This window comes from Prionailurus viverrinus, unplaced genomic scaffold (assembly GCF_022837055.1).
Source record: "Prionailurus viverrinus isolate Anna unplaced genomic scaffold, UM_Priviv_1.0 scaffold_45, whole genome shotgun sequence".
NCBI classification, from domain to species: domain Eukaryota; kingdom Metazoa; phylum Chordata; class Mammalia; order Carnivora; family Felidae; genus Prionailurus; species Prionailurus viverrinus.
This window is the reverse complement of record NW_025927610.1, coordinates 271,647-290,281: the sequence shown is the minus strand read 5'-3', so window position 1 is coordinate 290,281 and position 18,635 is coordinate 271,647. Positions and strand designations below refer to the sequence as shown.

General features: G+C 65.2%; 1 protein-coding gene across 1 annotated transcript in view; it reads right to left on the bottom strand.

Moving 5' to 3' along the window:
- Positions 1–2,655: 2,655 nt before the first annotated feature.
- SORCS2 (sortilin related VPS10 domain containing receptor 2) overlaps positions 2,656–18,635 on the bottom strand; it is a 271,676-nt gene continuing 255,696 nt past the window's right edge. Inside the window, exons 23-26 of the mRNA XM_047847261.1 lie at positions 16,551–16,650; positions 15,836–15,938; positions 7,931–8,034; positions 2,656–5,147 (exon numbers count right to left, since the gene is read on the bottom strand). Coding sequence (XP_047703217.1) covers positions 5,083–5,147; positions 7,931–8,034; positions 15,836–15,938; positions 16,551–16,650 — 372 coding nt within the window. The 3' untranslated portion in view covers positions 2,656–5,082. The remainder of the gene's footprint in view (positions 5,148–7,930; positions 8,035–15,835; positions 15,939–16,550; positions 16,651–18,635) is intronic.

Here is an 18,635-nt window from a genome sequence, read left to right as displayed (position 1 = left end):
TTGCTCTTTGTCCCCAGTGTAGGGGCGAACAGTGGCCCTGACTCTGGCTAGGGGTGAGGGTAGGGGAGCATGTGACCCAAGACCAACACAGTGAGCTACGGGGGTTCCCTCCGGGATGGCCATGTGACCTGATCAGCACCTCTAGACTTCATGAGATGAAGATGCCAAGTCTGGAGCTACTGCAGCCATTTTGTGACCCGAGGACAATGATGCGTATGTCCCTAACACCTGAGCGGCGGAAAGTGGTTGGGAGAAACGGAGCCACGCCGGAAGTTTTCCACGTAACTCTGTGACTCAAATCGCCAGGGGAGCCTCCTCGCTGCTAGAAATTTTACCAACTTCCTCAGCAAATCCACTTCCTCCCTCTCCCGGATGACAATTTCACACCTTCTCCTGTTTCCCTGACCCCTTTTCCTGCCTCATTTGTCATTCCCTGGAAACACAGTGCAGTTGGAAGAGAAGCTCTAAACCCAGGTGCTTCTGTGCCTCCCTGTTCCCGCCCGGTGCAGGCCCTCTATTCGCACTTGGGCACCGGTCCTGAGATATGACCGCAGAGAGGCGGTCCCTTCTCTCCTGACACACCGTCCCTCTCCCCTCCTCCATTTGTTCATTCCCATCCGCACCTCTTCAGGAAGCCGTCCCCCATCGTCACTTTGCACACAGCTGCTGTCCGCCCTCTCCACTGAGTCCCAAGAAAATTCTAGAAACATTACTATATACACTGGCTTTAGTGTCTCGCCTTTGGTGACTTCCTGGACACGTTCGTCATAGGCATGTGTCCTCACGCGTTCCGGAAGCCCCCTGCCTGGCCACCTCCCCCGGCCGTGCTCTGCCCTCACCCACCAACCTCCTCTGCAGGAGCTGTGTGGTCACAGGGGGGCTGGCGGCTCCTAGGGACGCTCACTGGGGACCTGACGTGGTTTCTGGGCACCTTGCTGCCCTCGACTGTGGGATGGGGCTGCTGCTGCTGGCGGCTGGCTTTGCGAAACTGCACGAAAGTGCCTCAGCGGACTTGGCACGTGGCGGAGACTAAATGGGAGCTGTCATCATTACTGCGGTCACCTTGTCCTCGTCACCGCCGTGCTGGCAGGCACCGCCTCCTCAGCCAGGATGCTGTTGGATCGTGACCACAGCTGAGCGTTTGGGCCACAGTCGTGTCAGCCGCACACGGCGTGAATGATCGTGTTTTCCCAGAAGCGGGCCAGGGCGCGTTCTAGAACGAGCGAGGAAGGGCCGTCTGCCGAGCCCGGGAACCGTGTGTGACCAATTACGACGCTACGGGGATGCCACGGGTCAGGACAGCGCCCGGGCCGGCGCACTCAGCGCCTGGAACTGGCGAGTCTGAGCTCCCTGGGCTGCAAAAGCCACCGAGCCTCGCGGGCAGCAGCTTGTTCCAACAGCGAGGCGCCCGGGGAGCCAACGGGTCGCGGCCCAGGAGAGGCGGGGACCGTGCCCGGCATTTGAGCCACCCGCTGCCAGCCAGCGGGAACCAACGGCGCTTGGCGATCGTTGCGGCAAACTGAGGCTCGCGGGGCGTTTGCGCGTCTAAGGCCCGTCTGGACCTGCAGGGGCGGCTGTGCGGCTGCCGGGGCCCCTCCCCCACCACATAAGCAGGCAGTGTCGTGGGAACCGAGCTCCGGGTGGGCGGCTGAGCAGGTGAGCTCCTGCCCTGGCCACCCCGTCCCGGCGCCCGCAGCCTGATCCCAGGGCCACAGCCGCAGAGAGGGTGCCCTGTCTTCAAGCGCCCACGACGCCCGAGTGTGCGAGCTCGCGGTGTTTGAGGCACCTGCTCCAGGGCAAAGCCAGGGAGTCGGGCTGTCGGCTCCCACCTGTCCCCATGCTCTGTCGGCCGGACACGGCTTCAGGCTCGCCTCCTTCTGGAAACGGGGTGCGAGCACGTGGCAAAGGTGCAGGGGCCTGTACGGAAGCTCGGCGTGGAAGAGAGAAGGGAAGCAAGAGTTTTCCCGACAAGAGCTCACGGCTGAAGGTCCCAAGCAGCTGTGGACACGCGGCCGGAGCACTGGCCAGGGGCCGGCCTCCTGGCCCCTCAGAGACAAGCCAGGTGGCACTTCTGAGATCAAGAGATGGTTGGGGCGTCTGGGGGCCTCGGTCGTTTGAGCGGCCGACTTCGGCTCACGTCACGATCTCGCGGCTCGTGGGTTCGAGCCCCGTGTTGGGCTCTGTGCTGCCCGCCTGCCCAGCCTGGAGCCTGCTTGGGACTCCGTGTCTCCCCCTCTCCTGCCCCTCCCCCACTCACACTCTAGCTCTCAAAAATGAATGTTAAAAAAATTAAAACAAAAAAAAGAGAGAGAGAGACAGCGGGCCCAGGACTGTGCTGTGTTGCACTGTCAGCCTCCTGGCCCTCAACCTCCCGGGGCCTCCGCTCCTCATCTGGCAAATGGGCTGATGCTTCCGGGCCCTTCCACTAGCCTTGAAAGCTGCATGCAAGGACCTTACGAGCTGCTGGGGAGGATCGTTGCTTTGCAGGTGACATGTTCCTGATCCAGTGACCCTGAAGGTTAACGTCATTGCCACCTGCTCCCAGCGTCAGGAACTGCTCCTGGTCCCACTCCCAGGGGCCTGGAGACCACAGGCCGAGCAGCCTGCCTGTGTGTTCATGTCAGTGTTGAATAATCGCTTCATAATAAGGCAAAAGCTGATTATATTCATTTAATCTCTGTTAAAAGCATCACAAGTGATTTATTGATTTTTAAAAAGGAAAAATAAGAAAGGATTTTTCGCATCTTTGTTATGTGCATATACCAAGTGTGGGCAGAGCCCGGTCGAATGGAGCGTTAGCTGCCCACCGCAGACCACACCTTACCCCCAGGTGCCTGTACAGCAGATTCGTAGAACCTCAGATGTATAACCAGACGATCCATAGACCTACGTGTTGATCTATATGGTCACGGGGATGGAGAAGTGGAAGGTTATCTCAGATGCCACCTTATTCCCAGGCTCTCGGGTCCACACACTCAAAATACTCTTAATAGAAACAATAACGTAAAATACGAAACACCAATAACTAAGGGGGAAAAAAACCCCTACCCAAACAGCAGAGAGAATGAAGTTGAGTGGTCAAGGAAGGTCAAAGGGGTGGTCACCTGCAGGCACTGGTGAGCTGGGGGTGGGGGAGGGGCACTGTGTCCAGGGGACTCATGCTGACCGTGACCTTGGCTCTGGATGGTGCCGACAGGTGTCTGACCCTGTGTGGTGCTCATGGGGCAGGCTGGGTGGGGGTGGACGGCAGGACACAGGGCTCCCTAAGGTGTCTTTGAAGACTGCAAACAGGCTGGGGGGTGGCAAAGGTCCAGAGAGTGCCAGCCGGGGATCCCGCGCCGACCTCCCCAGCGACGCGTCCCCCGGTCTCTGGGCCCCAGCCCTTCCCCAAGGAGGGTCTTAAGAACAACTTGCAGGGTGACCTCTGGAGGGGGCCCAGGAGCCCCAGCTGGTGAGCGGCGGCCCGGGGAGAGGGACTCCACCACCTGGCGTGTGACACACAGTGACCCCTTCCTCCTCGCGGCCTCAGAGTCCCTATTTGTGACACGCAAACACTGAGGGACTCCTGTGCGCTGGGGCCTGTTGCGGGCGCGAGGGTTTGTCCCTGGGTCTCCCCTCCTGCAGGCCTTTGTAAGGGAAGTGAGTTGATGCCCCCCAGGCTTCATTCTGGACTCACCAGCAGCCAGTGAGCTCCCAGCCTGAGCTCTGGTGTTCCCCATTGCCTAGGGGGAGACCCTGAGCCCTGCCTGGGAGGGGAAAGTGGGGGGAGGGAGGGGGGAAGAAGAGGGGGGGAGGAGGGAGGGAGGAGAAAGGGAGAGGGAGGAGAAAGGGAGAGGGAGGAGGGAGGGAGGGGAGAGGAGGAGGGGGGAGAAAGGGGGGAGGGAGGAGACTACTGACTTCGGGGTTCAAGGCAAAAGGTGAACACCTCCCCCCTGTATATTCACAAGTGTAGACTTAGGCTAGCGTCCCTGATTCTAGGCGTCTGTGAGTGAGTGGACTCACTGTGCACCGGGGTGCAGAGGGCTAGTCCCTGGGGCACCTCTGCTACTGTCTTGCTGTGTGACCTTGGGAAAGTCACCCCTCTCTGGGCCTCAATTTCTCCAACTTCAAAATGAGGGGCACGCTCCTGGACGGCCCTTCCGGTTCCGCCATCCGAAGCCTCTTCTGGTCCCCGGCTCCTACCCGGGTTCCCCCAACTGTAAGGAGGCGCCGGGCCCTTGGTGCTTCTCCAGGCGGTGCCCCAGGGGGAGGAGGAGACCCCAGCGGGTGGGCGGGGAAACCCCGGGGAGCGTGCCACCTGCTGGCCGGCTGCAGAAGTGCAGGCCCGGGCTCCGGGGGCAAAGCCGTCAGAGCACCTGTCCCTCCGGAACCCCGGCACTAAAAGAAGGGTCCCGAGAAGGGGGCTCTGACAAAGCAACCCAGACGGCTACTGCCTGACCACAGAGTAGAAAGTTGAACAGCCCCCCACCCCCAGAACGCAAACAGCTACCTAAAGAGGTATTTACATTATCTGCAGTTTAAAAAGAGGCGGACGGCGGGAGGCACGGAGGGCTGTGTTGGGAGGGCCCGGGGCAGGGGTGGGGTCTGGGTCACAGTCCACTTTCTGGACTCTGCAGGGCGGCCCCCGCCGAGGGAGGCCATGCAGGTGGGAGCCGCCCTCCCGGGGGTATTGAAGAAGAAAGCGGGGCTCCGGGGCCCCCCGTGTGGGGAAGGGGCCCACGGTGCAGGGTGACCGGCGGCCCCGGCAGGCGCACCTCCCCGTCCCCAGGGCGGCCGGGCCTCGGGCTGGGGCCACGGGGTGTGGCGCAGCGGGGGCAGCCACGCGCGGCCCGGGGACAGAGAAGTGCCCGGTGGGGCCGGGGGCGGCGGGTGGCGCCGTGCGCCTGGTGTCCAGGGGGCCGGGGGTCAGGCCCCCGTGCGTCTCGCGGGCTGGGCGGGCGTGAGCTGAGGAGAGGGGGCATCTGTCGCTGGACGAGGTGGCGCTTCCGCAGGCCTCTGAGGGGACGCGGGTCCCAGCACCGGTGCCCTCCGGGGATGAGACGGCGCAGAGGAGAGTGTCCGGGGCGCGGGCCTCGGGGGACATCAGCTCACCAGGTAGCTGTGCATCTCTCGGGAGTTGATGCTCAGGACCACTCCGGAGTGATTCCCTAGGAAACGGACACGGCCGCCCGTGAGCACGCCCCCGCCCCGCGCCCGCCGCAGGGGGCGCCGGGGACCCGGCGTGTGGCCTCGGCAGGGCAGCGCCGCGAGGCCAACGTGCGGTGGGCGTCCCGCGGTTCCTGGAGTCGTGCGGGTGGTGCCTGAGCGCCGTGCGGGGCAGCGGGGGGAGGGGGGGTCTCTCCGTCTCCTGGGTGCGCGACAGGGTGGGCTCTCCCGGTGCCGTCCCGAGCGGCGGGCCCCGGAGGGCCTCGGGAGGGGAGGCCAAGGCCAAGGCCACGCGCGTCGCGCCCACTGACCTGCGACAGGGCGGCCGGGTGCGGCAGCAGGGGGATGCGGGAGGGGCTGCGCCCCCTCCCGGCAGCGGGCGCTGCAGGGCGCGGCGTGAGCGGCAGGAGAGAGAAGGGGCGCGGTGACGTCAGAACGCGGGTCTGGGTGGGGGACGGGGGAGGGCTCTGCGGGGAGGGGGGAGGAAGGTTCTGTGGGGAGGAGAGGAGGGTTCTGTGGCGGGGGAGGGTTGTGGGGGGAGGGGGAGGACTCAGCGGGGAGGGGGAGGAAGGTTCTTTGGGGGGAGGGCTCTGCGGGGGGAGGGCTCTGCGGGGGGAGTGTTCTGTGGGGGGGAGGGTTCTGTGGGGGAGGGGGAGGGCTCTGCGGGGAGGGGGAGGAAGGTTCTGTGGGGGGGGAGGAGGGTTCTGTGGAGGGGGGAGGGTTCTGTAGGGGGAGGGGGAGGACTCAGCGGGGGGAGGGTTCTGTGGGGGGAGGGGGAGGACTCAGCCGCGGGAGGGTTCTGTGGGGTGAGGGTTCTGTTTGGGAGGGGGAGGATTCTGTGGGGGGAGGGGGAGGGCTCTGCGGGGAGGGGGAAGAAGGTTCTCGGGGGGGGGGGAGAAGGGTTCTGTGGAGGGGGGAGGGTTCTGTGGGGGAGGGGGAAGACTCAGCGGGGAGGGGAGGGTTCTGTGGGTGGAGGGTTCGGTTTGGGAGGGGGAGGATTCTGTGGGGGGAGGGGGGAGGGTTTTGCGGGGGAGGGTTCTGTGGGGGGGAGGGAGGAGGGCTCTGCAGGGAGGGGGAGGTTTGTGCGGGGGGAGGGGGAAGGTTTTGTGGGGGGGAGGTGAGAGGGCTCTGCAGGGGGAGGATTCTGCGTGAGGGGGGGATGGTTCTATGGGGGGAGGGGGAAGGTTCTGCGGGGGGAGGACTCTGCCGGGGGGGAAGGGGGAGGTTTTGTGGGGGGAGGGGGGAGGGCTCTGCAGGTGGAGGATTCTGCGGGTTACGTGCGGAAATGCACCTGGCGCATACTAAGCGCTCCCTCAAAATAACCTGTTAGTTTTATGCTCTGGATTGTTCTTCAGGACCTTGGCGGTAAACACACGCCACGGGCGGGAGAACAGGGCTCGGGTCTTCCCGGGACACCCACGCCCTCCACCCGAGCTTGGGAAGTCCCCGGTGGGCTCCCAGACTCCGCAGCTGCCGCTGTCACACCGGGTTGTGAGGTCACCTGCATGAAGGGGGGGTTGGGCGGGCTATGTGGGAGGCAGCGTGGAGCCCCTAGCAGGGGAGCCCCCTTGGAGGGGTCCCTGAGGAGGCACAGGAGAGCACCCCCAGCCTGGGGGCTGCGGTGGGGGGAGGGGAGGGCACAGGCTGGGGAGCCGCAGAGCCGGGCTGGAATTTGGTTCTTCTCAGCTAAGTGACCGCTCGGAATCTCAGCTTTTTTATCTCCCTCCACCGAGGTCCCTCAGCCCGGCGGGCTCAGGACCCGGAGCTGTCACCACGTCCCAGGAGGGGCAGAGGCACCAACCCCGGAGGCACAGATGGGGGGGATGACTGGCCGTCCTACAGCGGGGACCCTGCCGAGGTTGGAGGACGGACAAAGGTGGGGTGGCCTCCCCGGCCGCTCTAGGGAGAAACTGAAGGACACGGGCTCTGGGGTCTGGCCGGCCTGGGTTTGGATTCGAGGTCGGCCACCTGGGTTCTGTGCCGCCTGCGTGAATGACTTCACCCCTCGACCCCCGAACAAGTGACATGCTGGTTTCCACCTGTCCCAGCTCTAAGGGCAGGACAGACACAGCGAGGGAGAGAAGGGACCAACAGTACTGACAATCCGTGGCGACAGTGACACCCTCAGGGCGTCTTCCGTGCCGCTGTGCTCCGGCTGCTGGCCTGGGGGACGTGGGGGCCGGCCACCGAGAGTCGGGGCACAGACAGGAAGTGCCCTCCTGGGGGACGTGGGTGAGAAGCATGAGCGCCGACGGCCGTGTGCCGCGTGTGTGCGGGGAGCGGCCGGGGGTGACGGGACCCCCCGCCAGGCACGGTCAGGAGCCAGTGAGACCACAGCGACCAGAGCACTTTGTCCGCTGTAAAGCGCGGTGCACAGGTGGTTACGTCCGTGTGCGTGAGGCTCACGAAGTCCTCAATCCTCGTTTCCGGTGAACAGGACGGCTGGGAGCACTGGGGGCCCCTGGGGAGAGGCCACCAACCCCGAGAGCAGAGCTTCCCCGCGCAAATAGCGCCCCCCCCCCAACCAGGGTGCGCCGGACGGGGCGCTCAGGCGTTGCCAGATGTGGTGGCCGCTGTCCCCAGGCCGCCGATTTAATCTCCGGTCATCCCCTCCTCAGATGGAGGGGACAGAGGGCCACCGCCTGCCTGGCCCCGGGTCCCGAGTGCTTGGTGGCCCGAGGCCGCCAGGCAGGGACCCACAGGAAGGGGGGGAGGGGAGGCGGGTTTTCGGGACGGGTGTTACCTAGAGTCTGTGAGTCGAGATCATCATCTATAAATTCCTCACCCTGGATGACGCTCTGGACGCCTTGGCTGTGGCTCACGGGGCTCGTCATTTCTTGCTCCTTCTCATTGTGCATCTGGGCGTACACGGTCCTGCCGGGGCGTTTCCTGTGGGGCAGAGGTGGGGCTCGGGGTGCCGCGCAGGCCATCGGCCCCCGGAAGCCCCCAGACGGCTGCGCCCCAGACCACTCCCGCGTGTGGTGCGGACAGTGCTCCTGGGTCTCGTCCCCTGCCCCATGTCTGCTCCAAACCACCTCCTCCAGGAAGCCCTCTGTCCTGTGAGGTCTGCCGCCCTGGATTTCCCTCTGCCCCGGGGCACGGGTGCTCGCGGTCCGTCTCCCCTGGTACCTAGACTGAGATCACATTGCAGGAAGGGGGTATTTTACTGTCCTGTGTTTCCCGGTCATCCGGCATCTCCGGGAGACCAGCGTCCTGGGCTCTGACTGGGTTGGTGAGACACGCTTTCCCGTGAGACACAGGATGCCGACCTGGCTCTGAGAGGCACCTGCTGAGTCCTGCCGGGGTCCCAGGAACGTGTTGTCTCGATTTCCTGTGCCCCCGGGGCTGGAAGGAGAGGAGACCGTGGGCACAGCCCCCTCTGCCTCAGCTGGGCCCACTTCTGGGCCAGCCTCCTTCCTGTTCGATACCTCGTTAGCCTGAGCGAAACCGGGGAGGAGCCCGCGGTCCCCCGGGAAGAGCAGGCTTTCTCGGACGCCGCTCCCCAAGCCCTGCCCGTTCTTCAGGGACAATCGGATGGCAGGTGACCTTCAGGCCTCTGGGCTGGGCCAGACCACGTGGCCAGTTCTGCCCACCGAGGGCGGATAAAGGTGGCACATGCCACCTCCAGGCTGAAACACTTACGGGATGGCTCGGTCCCTCCAGAACTCTCTTCCCTCTGCTGTGCCTCCGGCTTCTCGAAATGGCCCTGCCCCTGAGCCACTACGGGAGGCCAGCCCCTCCCAGCCCCAGGGGACAGCCCGAGTGAGGAGTCAGCCTCTGGCGGCCGTGAGCCCCTGAGCCGTGGGGCTGCTTGTTACGGCAGCTGAGCCCGGCCCACGCTGACTGCTACGCCGCCGGGAACGGAGCCAGCTCCCGGGACCCCCACGGGCCGTGTCGGACCCTCAGGCCTCAGGACCCGAGAGGCATTTCTCTGCTGCCTGGCACCAGTCTGTCTCGCCTTCCCTGCAGGGCCTGGCGCTCTGGGAGTGGCCACCCCCCCCCTAACCGTGCTCTACTGTTTCCAAGGCAACCCCGGGCTCGTGATCAGTTCAGGAACAGTCCTCAGGGTGCCAGGCAGCGGACCGGCACTCCCTCCCTCCCCCCTGTTTGGGGCACCTTCTGGGCCCACTCGGGTCCTCCCCTTCCGCCTCCTCCCATCCCCCTCCTCCGGGTGCAATTATCTGCAGCTGTTTGTGGAGCTGCTCTCTGGCCCTCAGGGGCGTCTGAGGAACACAGTTCAGGAGGCCGGAATTCTGTCCCTTCCATGGCCTTGACCCACCAACGCTGCCCTGGACAAAGTCCAAACGACCCCCCGCATCCGTGCTGACGTCCAAGGGGAAAGAAATGGGTGGGGATGTGCCCAGCCGCTGGCCTCTGGCAGAGCTCCGGCTCAGAGAGGTGCCTCACCTGCCATCCCTGCAGCCTGACACTCATCCCCCCACCCCCCCTGCAGCCTGACACTCATCCCCCCACCCCCCTGCAGCCTGACACTCATCCCCCCACCGCCCTGCAGCCTGACACTCATCCCCCCACCCCTGCAGCCTGACACTCGTCCCCCCACCCCTGCAGCCTGACACTCGTCCCCCCACCCCCCTGCAGCCTGACACTCGTCCCCCATCCCCCTGCAGCCTGACACTCGTCCCCCCACCCCCTGCAGCCTGACACTCGTCCCCCCACCCCTGCAGCCTGACACTCGTCCCCCCACCCCCCTGCAGCCTGACACTCGTCCCCCATCCCCCTGCAGCCTGACACTCGTCCCCCACCCCCCTGCAGCCTGACACTCGTCCCCCCACCCCCCCTGCAGCCTGACACTCATCCCCTCACCCCTGCAGCCTGACACTCATCCCCCCACCCCCCCTGCAGCCTGACACTCATCCCCTCACCCCTGCAGCCTGACACTCATCCCCCCAACCCCCCTGCAGCCTGACACTCATCCCCTCACCCCTGCAGCCTGACACTCATCCCCCCAACCCCCCTGCAGCCTGACACTCATCCCTCCACCCCCCCTGCAGCCTGACACTCATCCCCCCACCGCCCTGCAGCCTGACACTCATCCCCTCACCCCTGCAGCCTGACACTCATCCCCCCAACCCCCCTGCAGCCTGACACTCATCCCTCCACCCCCCCTGCAGCCTGACACTCATCCCTCCACCCCCCCTGCAGCCTGACACTCATCCCCCCACCGCCCTGCAGCCTGACACTCATCCCCCCACCCCCCTGCAGCCTGACACTCATCCCCCCACCGCCCTGCAGCCTGACACTCATCCCCCCACCCTGCAGCCTGACACTCATCCCCCCACTGCCCTGCAGCCTGACACTCATCCCCCCACCCCTGCAGCCTGACACTCATCACCCCACCGCCCTGCAGCCTGACACTCGTCCCCCCACCCCCCTGCAGCCTGACACTCATCCCCCACCCCCCTGAAGCCTGACACTCATCCCCCCACCCCCCTGCAGCCTGACACTCATCCCCCCACCCCCCCTGCAGCCTGACACTCATCCCCCCACCCCCCCTGCAGCCTGACACTCATCCCCCCATCCCCCTGCAGCCTGACACTCATCCCCTCACCCCCCTGCAGCCTGACACTCATCCCCCCCACCCCCCCTGCAGCCTGACACTCATCCCCCCACCCCCCTGCAGCCTGACACTCATCCCCTCACCCCCCTGCAGCCTGACACTTATCCCCCCACCCCTGCAGCCTGACACTCATCCCCTACCGCCCTGAAGCCTGACACTTATCCCCCCAACCCCTGCAGCCTGACACTCATCCCCCCACCGCCCTGCAGCCTGACACTCATCCCCCCACCCCCCCTGCAGCCTGACACTCATCCCCCCATCCCCCTGCAGCCTGACACTCATCCCCTCACCCCCCTGCAGCCTGACACTCATCCCCCCCACCCCCCCTGCAGCCTGACACTCATCCCCCCACCCCCCTGCAGCCTGACACTCATCCCCCCATCCCCCTGCAGCCTGACACTCATCCCCCCACCCCCCCTGCAGCCTGACACTCATCCCCCCACCCCCCCTGCAGCCTGACACTCATCCCCCCACCCCCCTGCAGCCTGACACTCATCCCCCCATCACCCTGCAGCCTGACACTCATCCCCCCACCCCCCCTGCAGCCTGACACTCATCCCCCCACCCCCCCTGCAGCCTGACACTCATCCCCTCACCCCCCTGCAGCCTGACACTTATCCCCCCACCCCTGCAGCCTGACACTCATCCCCCTACCGCCCTGCAGCCTAACACTCATCCCCTCACCCCCCTGCAGCCTGACACTCATCCCCTCACCCCCCTGCAGCCTGACACTTATCCCCCCACCCCTGCAGCCTGACACTCATCCCCCTACCGCCCTGCAGCCTGACACTTATCCCCCCACCCCTGCAGCCTGACACTCATCCCCCCACCGCCCTGCAGCCTGACACTCATCCCCTCACCCCCCTGCAGCCTGACACTTATCCCCCCACCCCTGCAGCCTGACACTCATCCCCCTACCGCCCTGCAGCCTGACACTTATCCCCCCACCCCTGCAGCCTGACACTCATCCCCCCACCGCCCTGCAGCCTGACACTCATCCCCCCACCCCCCCTGCAGCCTGACACTCATCCCCCCATCCCCCTGCAGCCTGACACTCATCCCCTCACCCCCCTGCAGCCTGACACTCATCCCCCACCCCCCCTGCAGCCTGACACTCATCCCCCCACCCCCCCTGCAGCCCTGACACTCATCCCCCCATCCCCCTGCAGCCTGACACTCATCCCCCCACCCCCCCTGCAGCCTGACACTCATCCCCCCACCGCCCTGCAGCCTGACACTCATCCCCCCACCCCCCTGCAGCCTGACACTCATCCCCCCACCTCCCCCTGCAGCCTGACACTCATCCCCCCCCCACCCCCCCTGCAGCCTGACACTCATCCCCCCACCCCCCCTGCAGCCTGACACTCAATCCCCCCACCCCCCCTGCAGCCTGACACTCATCCCCTCACCCCCCCTGCAGCCTGACACTTATCCCCCCACCCCTGCAGCCTGACACTCATCCCCCCTACCGCCCTGCAGCCTAACACTCATCCCCTCACCCCCCTGCAGCCTGACACTCATCCCCTCACCCCCCTGCAGCCTGACACTTATCCCCCCACCCCTGCAGCCTGACACTCATCCCACCTACCGCCCTGCAGCCTGACACTTATCCCTCCCACCCCTGCAGCCTGACACTCATCCCCCCACCGCCCTGCAGCCTGACACTCATCCCCCCACCCCCCCCTGCAGCCTGACACTCATCCCCCCATCCCCCTGCAGCCTGACACTCATCCCCTCACCCCCCTGCAGCCTGACACTCATCCCCCCCACCCCCCCTGCAGCCTGACACTCATCCCCCCTACCCTCCCCCCCTGCAGCCTGACACTCAATCCCCCCATCCCCCCTGCAGCCTGACACTCATCCCCCACACCCCCCTGCAAGCCTGACACTCATCCCCCCCCACCGCCCTGCAGCCTGACACTCATCCCCCCACCCCCCTGCAGCCTGACACTCATCCCCCTCACCCCCCTGCAGCCTGACACTCATCCCCCCACCCCCCTGCAGCTGACACTCATCCCCCCACCACCCCCCTGCAGCCTGACACTCATTCCCCCCACCGCCCCTGCAGCCTGACACTCATCCCCCCACCCCCCCTGCAGCCTGACACTCATCCCCCCACCCCCCTGCAGCCTGACACTCATCCCTCCCACCCCCCCTGCAGCCTGACACTCATCCCCCCATCCCCCTGCAGCCTGACACTCATCCCCCCACCCCCCCTGCAGCCTGACACTCATCCCCCCCACCCCCCTGCAGCTGACACTCATCCCCCCACCCCCCCTGCAGCCTGACACTCATCCCCCCCACCCCCCTGCAGCCTGATACTCATCCCCCACCCCCCTGCAGCCTGACACTCATCCCCCCACCGCCCTGCAGCCTGACACTCATCCCCCCACCTCCCCTGTCAGCCTGACACTCATCCCCCCACCCCTCCTGCAGCCTGACACTCATCCCCCCACCTCCCCCCCTGCAGCCTGACACTCCTCCCCCACCCCCCCTGCAGCCTGACACTCATCCCCCCACCCCCTGCAGCCTGACACTCATCCCCACCCTCCCCACTCCCCCCAGGCTCCGGCCTCCCTTTGTGGGGTGGGGCATCTCAGCTAACTGCCTGGGGACCAGAGAAGGGCACACAGGAACACACCTGCAGGGGCTGCCCCTCCCCCTCCTCCCCTCCCTTCCTCCTCTTCTTCCTCCTTCTTCCCTCTTTCTCCCCCTCTTCCCCTCAACCTCCTCTCCTCTCCTTCTCTTTTTTTTCCTCCTCCCCTTTCCCCACCCCCTCCTTCTCAGTCCCCTTTCAAAAATGAGGAAGCCGAGGCAGGCCCCGAGGGGAAGCCCAGGAGAATGGCCCCTGCCTCACTGCTGGGCCGCCCTGCAGTCTGGACAGGGCCTTGCACTCAGGGTGAAGTTTGCTCCAGGATGGAGACCCAGATGTGGCTGGAAGTCTCTGCTTTTTCCTTTAATCTCTGCAAATACACAGGACACCGGGCCCCCACCCCACACGTGTGCAGCAGAGGGGGGCTGGCAGGACACCCGCTCTTCACACCCTTGGGACTACCAGCGTGCCCATTCCACAGATCTGGAAGTCGAGGCTCTGAGCGAGTCCTACCTGGCACGGCCGCACTTCTGTGGCCCGTCTTTGGGGGAACTGAAGTGTTGCAGCACTTGGCACAGCATGGGACAGTGAGAACGAGTGTGCAGGGAGAGCAGGGATGCCCTTTAACTGGGGGGGGGGGGGGGCTGGGAGGCAGCCCTGTGTGCCTCCAGGTAAACATCAGGCCCCCTCCTGGCTGAGCCTCGGGGATCAGCCTGGTACCCGTGCGGACTGTGGGCCTGGGGCCAGCACCACGGACATCGGACATCTGGCATCGGGAGGGGAAGACGGCAGAGCTTTGAGGCTGAGAACACTCTTGTAACGGAAATCACGGGACCCCCGCCTCGATCAGAATACAGTCAGCAGCTCTCCACCTGGCCCACGATCACACCATGGAGGCCAGGGGTGTGTGACCTGCCTCTTAAGGCGCCAAGCGCATCTGTCATGAAACCTGAAGAACTGCTCAGGGGGGCCCAGGAGGGGCCTTGGCCAGCAAGGGGGCCCCCTCTGCCCAGGCCCGGGGGGAGGGCCTGGAGTTTACATTCCTGGGGCTTTGCCGGTACCTGCTTTAGCCTGACCGTGTTTGGGGTGGGGGAGGGGGCCCTGCCTTTGGCCCCAGAAATCCTGGTCTCAGAGGCCACTTCCTAGCTGTGACAAATCCCACTTTCAGAGGTGGGCTGTGGGTGTCAGTCATGTCGCCCAGGCTGAGGGGAGGGAGCAGACAGGGAGGAGGTGGGGTTCCTGACCCCGGCAGCCCGCAGAGGGTTGTGTCCTTCGTCCAAGGGAGGCTTTTTGGGGCAAGGATCTCGAGTTTGATTTGAACTTGAGGTGCCAGTGGGGGGACACCCCGGTGGACCTGTCCACCAGAAACCAGTGCCTCTACAAGCATAGACACCAAGAAAGGCCACAGCCTGGCTCCTGTTCTAGGCCTCTCTGCTCAGCAAGTTCCTACTTATCCTTCAGGATCCCCACTCAGAAGTCCCCTCCTTAGGGAAGTCCTCCCAGATTCTTCAGACCAGCTCAGGTCCCTGTTACACACTCTCAGAGCGCCTCAGGTCGCCCATTCGGTTGGGACTGACAAACAGTTGGGACTGTTCGGTTGGAACAATAAAGCTGGGGACCCACACAGAGGAGTGGGGTGCACATATGGTCACCACTTAAAAGACCGACCAAAGGAGCTGGGAGGCGTCTGGAGACGGGTGAGTGGGGCGCAGGGCCTGGGGGAAAGACGGGGTTGGAGGAGGGACCCCTTGGCCTCACAGGAGCACGAAGGGAAGGGTCAGCATGTCTTGGACTGTCCCGAAGGGCGACCCTGAGGCCGCTGGACCTGAGCCATCAAGACAGGAGAAGCAGTGAGGTCACAACTCGAAGCCGCCTTCTGAAGAATGAGTCTGGTGACACGTCTGGTTCATTTTGCTCACTTTCAGGTCCAGGATCCAGGGAAGTTCAGCTTCACCAGCCCCTCCAGGGCGGCCCGGAGCCCCAGCACGGTGGGTTATTAAACCCACTTTACAGATGGGGCCCAGAGGGGACGAGAGTCCCCGCAGTCCCCACTGAGGACTGCATACTATGCTTACAACCCCTCCTGGCCTCAGCAGAGCCCCCGCCAGCTCCCGCCCTCTCCTCGCTGGGGCGCTGGGGGCAGGGATGGTGAGTGCGGGAGGAAGTCCGGGCCAGCCCGGCTCAGATCCCCCTCCTCTGTTCACCAGCTGTGTGGCCCTGGGCACACTACACGACCTCTCTGAGCCTGGATCTCCTCATCTGTGAAATGGGCGGGGCCTCCCTCCACGTGAGATAAGGCTGGGATGTCGGCAGACAGGAGGTGGGGGTGGAAGATGGTCGTGGGGCCGTGAGCCGCTGGCCGCCTCCCCGCCTCCCGGGACCAGGGCCGTTTGGAACCTGGAGCCCGTCTGGCCTCGCGCCCTCCCCGCCACAGCCCATCGAGGATCCTGCCGGAAAGCCGCTGCCCGATGCCCGACCTCACGCCCGACCTGCCAGAGCGGCCGGCCGGGTGGCCTTGCCTTTTGAACTTGTAGAGGATGAACACGCCCACCGCGAAGAGTCCGATGACCACGAGGACCGCCACGGCCCAGTAGCCGCCACCGCCTCCCGGCCTCTGAGAATCTGTAAGGGGAGCAGTGGTGCTCAGTGGGGCCCCACCGTCCCCCGCCCCGGCCTCCTCGGCTGGAAGACGTGGTCTGGCAGGTGCTCCCGGTGTGGCTGAGCGGCGTGGGCAGGCGTCGGGGCAACCCCGGCCCCAGGGCCCCCGCCGGGCTCCTGCTGTGTGCGCGAGGGCCCCGGCCCCTCCTTCCGGAAGGCGGACCGAACTGCTGGCGTGCGGTCAACCTGCCACGTTTCGCGATGGGCCCCGTGTCTCTACAGGGCAGAGGGAAGCTCTTCACTTCTGCACAGATTCTTTCCCAAACAGGAGAGGACACACGCGTGACCGGAGAGGACGGTCCCATGTGGGGGCGGGGACCCTAAATGTCCATGTCAGTTAAAGCCAGGGCTGTATGTGCCGCATCTGCGGACAGAGCAAGGCCCTTGGGTCTGAACCCCCCCACGCTTGGGTTGTAATTGGAGGCGACTGTCCAGCCAGGAGGAGCTGGTGGGTAACTGGGGGGGTCCTCTGCCCCCAGTCCCCGGAGTAACAGTGTCGCCTGAGGGGGTTGCACACCCCCTCGATCCTGCAGGGGCGAGCACGGGCCAGGCCAAAGGAAGCCCCCTGCTTCTCACCTGTGTCTGTGTCCCTCATGGCCACCAGGATCCGGACCCCACCTCGCAGGAGGAAGCTGATCTTCTGTGCCTTCAGCACCTGCTGGATGGCCATGAGTCTCTGAAAGCAAGAAGAGGAGAGAGAGAGGGTCTTCTGGAAGCCACCGGAAGGAGCCGGAGAGCTGGGCAGACGTCTGCTCTGACCCTCCAGAGCCACAGGGTTGCCGGGGGGGGGGGGGCACTCAGCTTCTTTGGGTCTCAGTTTCCTCCTCTGTAATAATGGGAATACTTGCCAGTTTGCACTGAGAACCTACAGAGGGGCACGAGGGTGACCGAGCTGGGGCCTGACCACTCTCGTTCTCGTTGGGGCCATAGAGTGTGGTAAAGTTGGGGAGCCCGGGGGTGCTCAGGAGGCCCCCAGACCTGGCAGTGGCCAGGGAGGGCTTCCCAGAGGGGGAAGACCCAGACGAGAACAAGATGGGGACAGGACAGGTGACCTGGGCCAGGGGGTGACCGCACCCCTGACGGAGAGCAACCCCAGGAGGTGATGTTGCTGGATCACGGGGTGGGGGGCGGCGGGCCTCTTGGAAAATGAGGGGGAGTTTTCCTGGTGTTCAGAAGGGGACCAGCTGCCCCAGGTGGCTGCCCAGGTGTCATTCCTCTGCACAGGTGGGTGTACAGGTGCTGGGGGAGGGGGCCTCCCACAGGATGGTGGTCCCTGGGGCTCCCCTTCCCAGGGTGCCTTGGGTGGGACATTCTGGGGGCCAAACTCGGCCTCCACGAACAGCAGCTTGGCACCCGGTGTTCCCTGGGAATGCGGGGTCTGCGTCTGGGACTGCGCTGCAAGGGTCAATGCCTCCAGCCCCGTGCCGGCCGTGATGGGTCCCTAGGATTTTTCACCATCCTCAGGCACACGGTTTACCCTCAGCTCAGGACAAGGTGGGTGACAGGTCCCCCGTGTCCCTCCCCATCTCCTTCCAAATCTCTCCTGAGCGCCCACATCTGACTCCTGCAGGATCTGCCCCATCTGCTCTCCACCTCGAGGGCCGGGGTGGGCGGGGGGTGCTGTGGGCCCGAGGGAGGGAGGTCCCCGAGGCCCGCCGCGCCTTCCCCAAGCTGTGCGGAGCCCCTGTGGTTAGCTACCTGTCTGAGAAATGGGTACAGTCACTCTCAACCCTCTGCTGTCCCACCCCCCAGAGACGCGGCAGGGGCCGGGGGCTTGGCAGGCCGGGGAGCCCTCAGGTGCCGATGCAGATGCCCTTTGGGAAACGCTGTGGGCCGGGCCCCGACAGTCACGTCTAACCAGGAGGCAGCGTGGGAGTGGCGTGGAGCAGCCACGGTGACATGGGGCTCCCTGTCCTCTCCGCGGTCCTGACGGTGCCCCCCGCCGAGCCCCACTTCCCTCGTCTGTAGAATGAGACGCTATCAGCCGCCCACAGGGCTGTGCTGCGCCCCGCTCAGCGCTGGTCAGTCTTTCCAGACGGCCTCCAGGGGCATCTGTCTCACGACCAGTCCAGAGGGGGGTGGGGCTTCTGATTCTCTTTTATTTGTCTTGAGACAACATTTGCTTTCTTCAAGCGTGCAAATCGGCACTTTTTAGGGTACTTACGGTCATGTAGCTATCACCGCTGTCTGACTCCAGAACATTCTCATCATCCCCAAAGGAAACCCGTGCCTGCCAGCCGTCTGCACCCCCCGCACCTCCCCAGCCTCTGGCAGCCGGAGCCTGCTTTCCGCCTCTGCGCGCCTGCCCCTTCCGGACATTTCCATCAACGCGGGCATCCAGCAGGCGGCCTCGGTGATGACCGGCTGCTTCCCCTGCGCGTCCCGTCTGCCGGGCCCATCCCAGTGGCAGCAGGTGTCAGACCCGCATCCCTTTTGACGGCTGCATAAGACTCCGTTGTGTGGACGTCTGGCTTGTGGCCACTCTGGGGCTGCTGTGAACACCTGTGTGCCTGTCTGTGCGCGTGGACGAGCATTTCCGGTCCTGCGCACGCGCCTCAGGGGCCGTGCCCGACGCTGACCCTGCCTAACCTGCTGGGGGCCTGCTGGTCGGCTCGGCACAGGGCTGTGCTTGCAGTGCCCCGGGTCTGCCTTCCGCTCTCC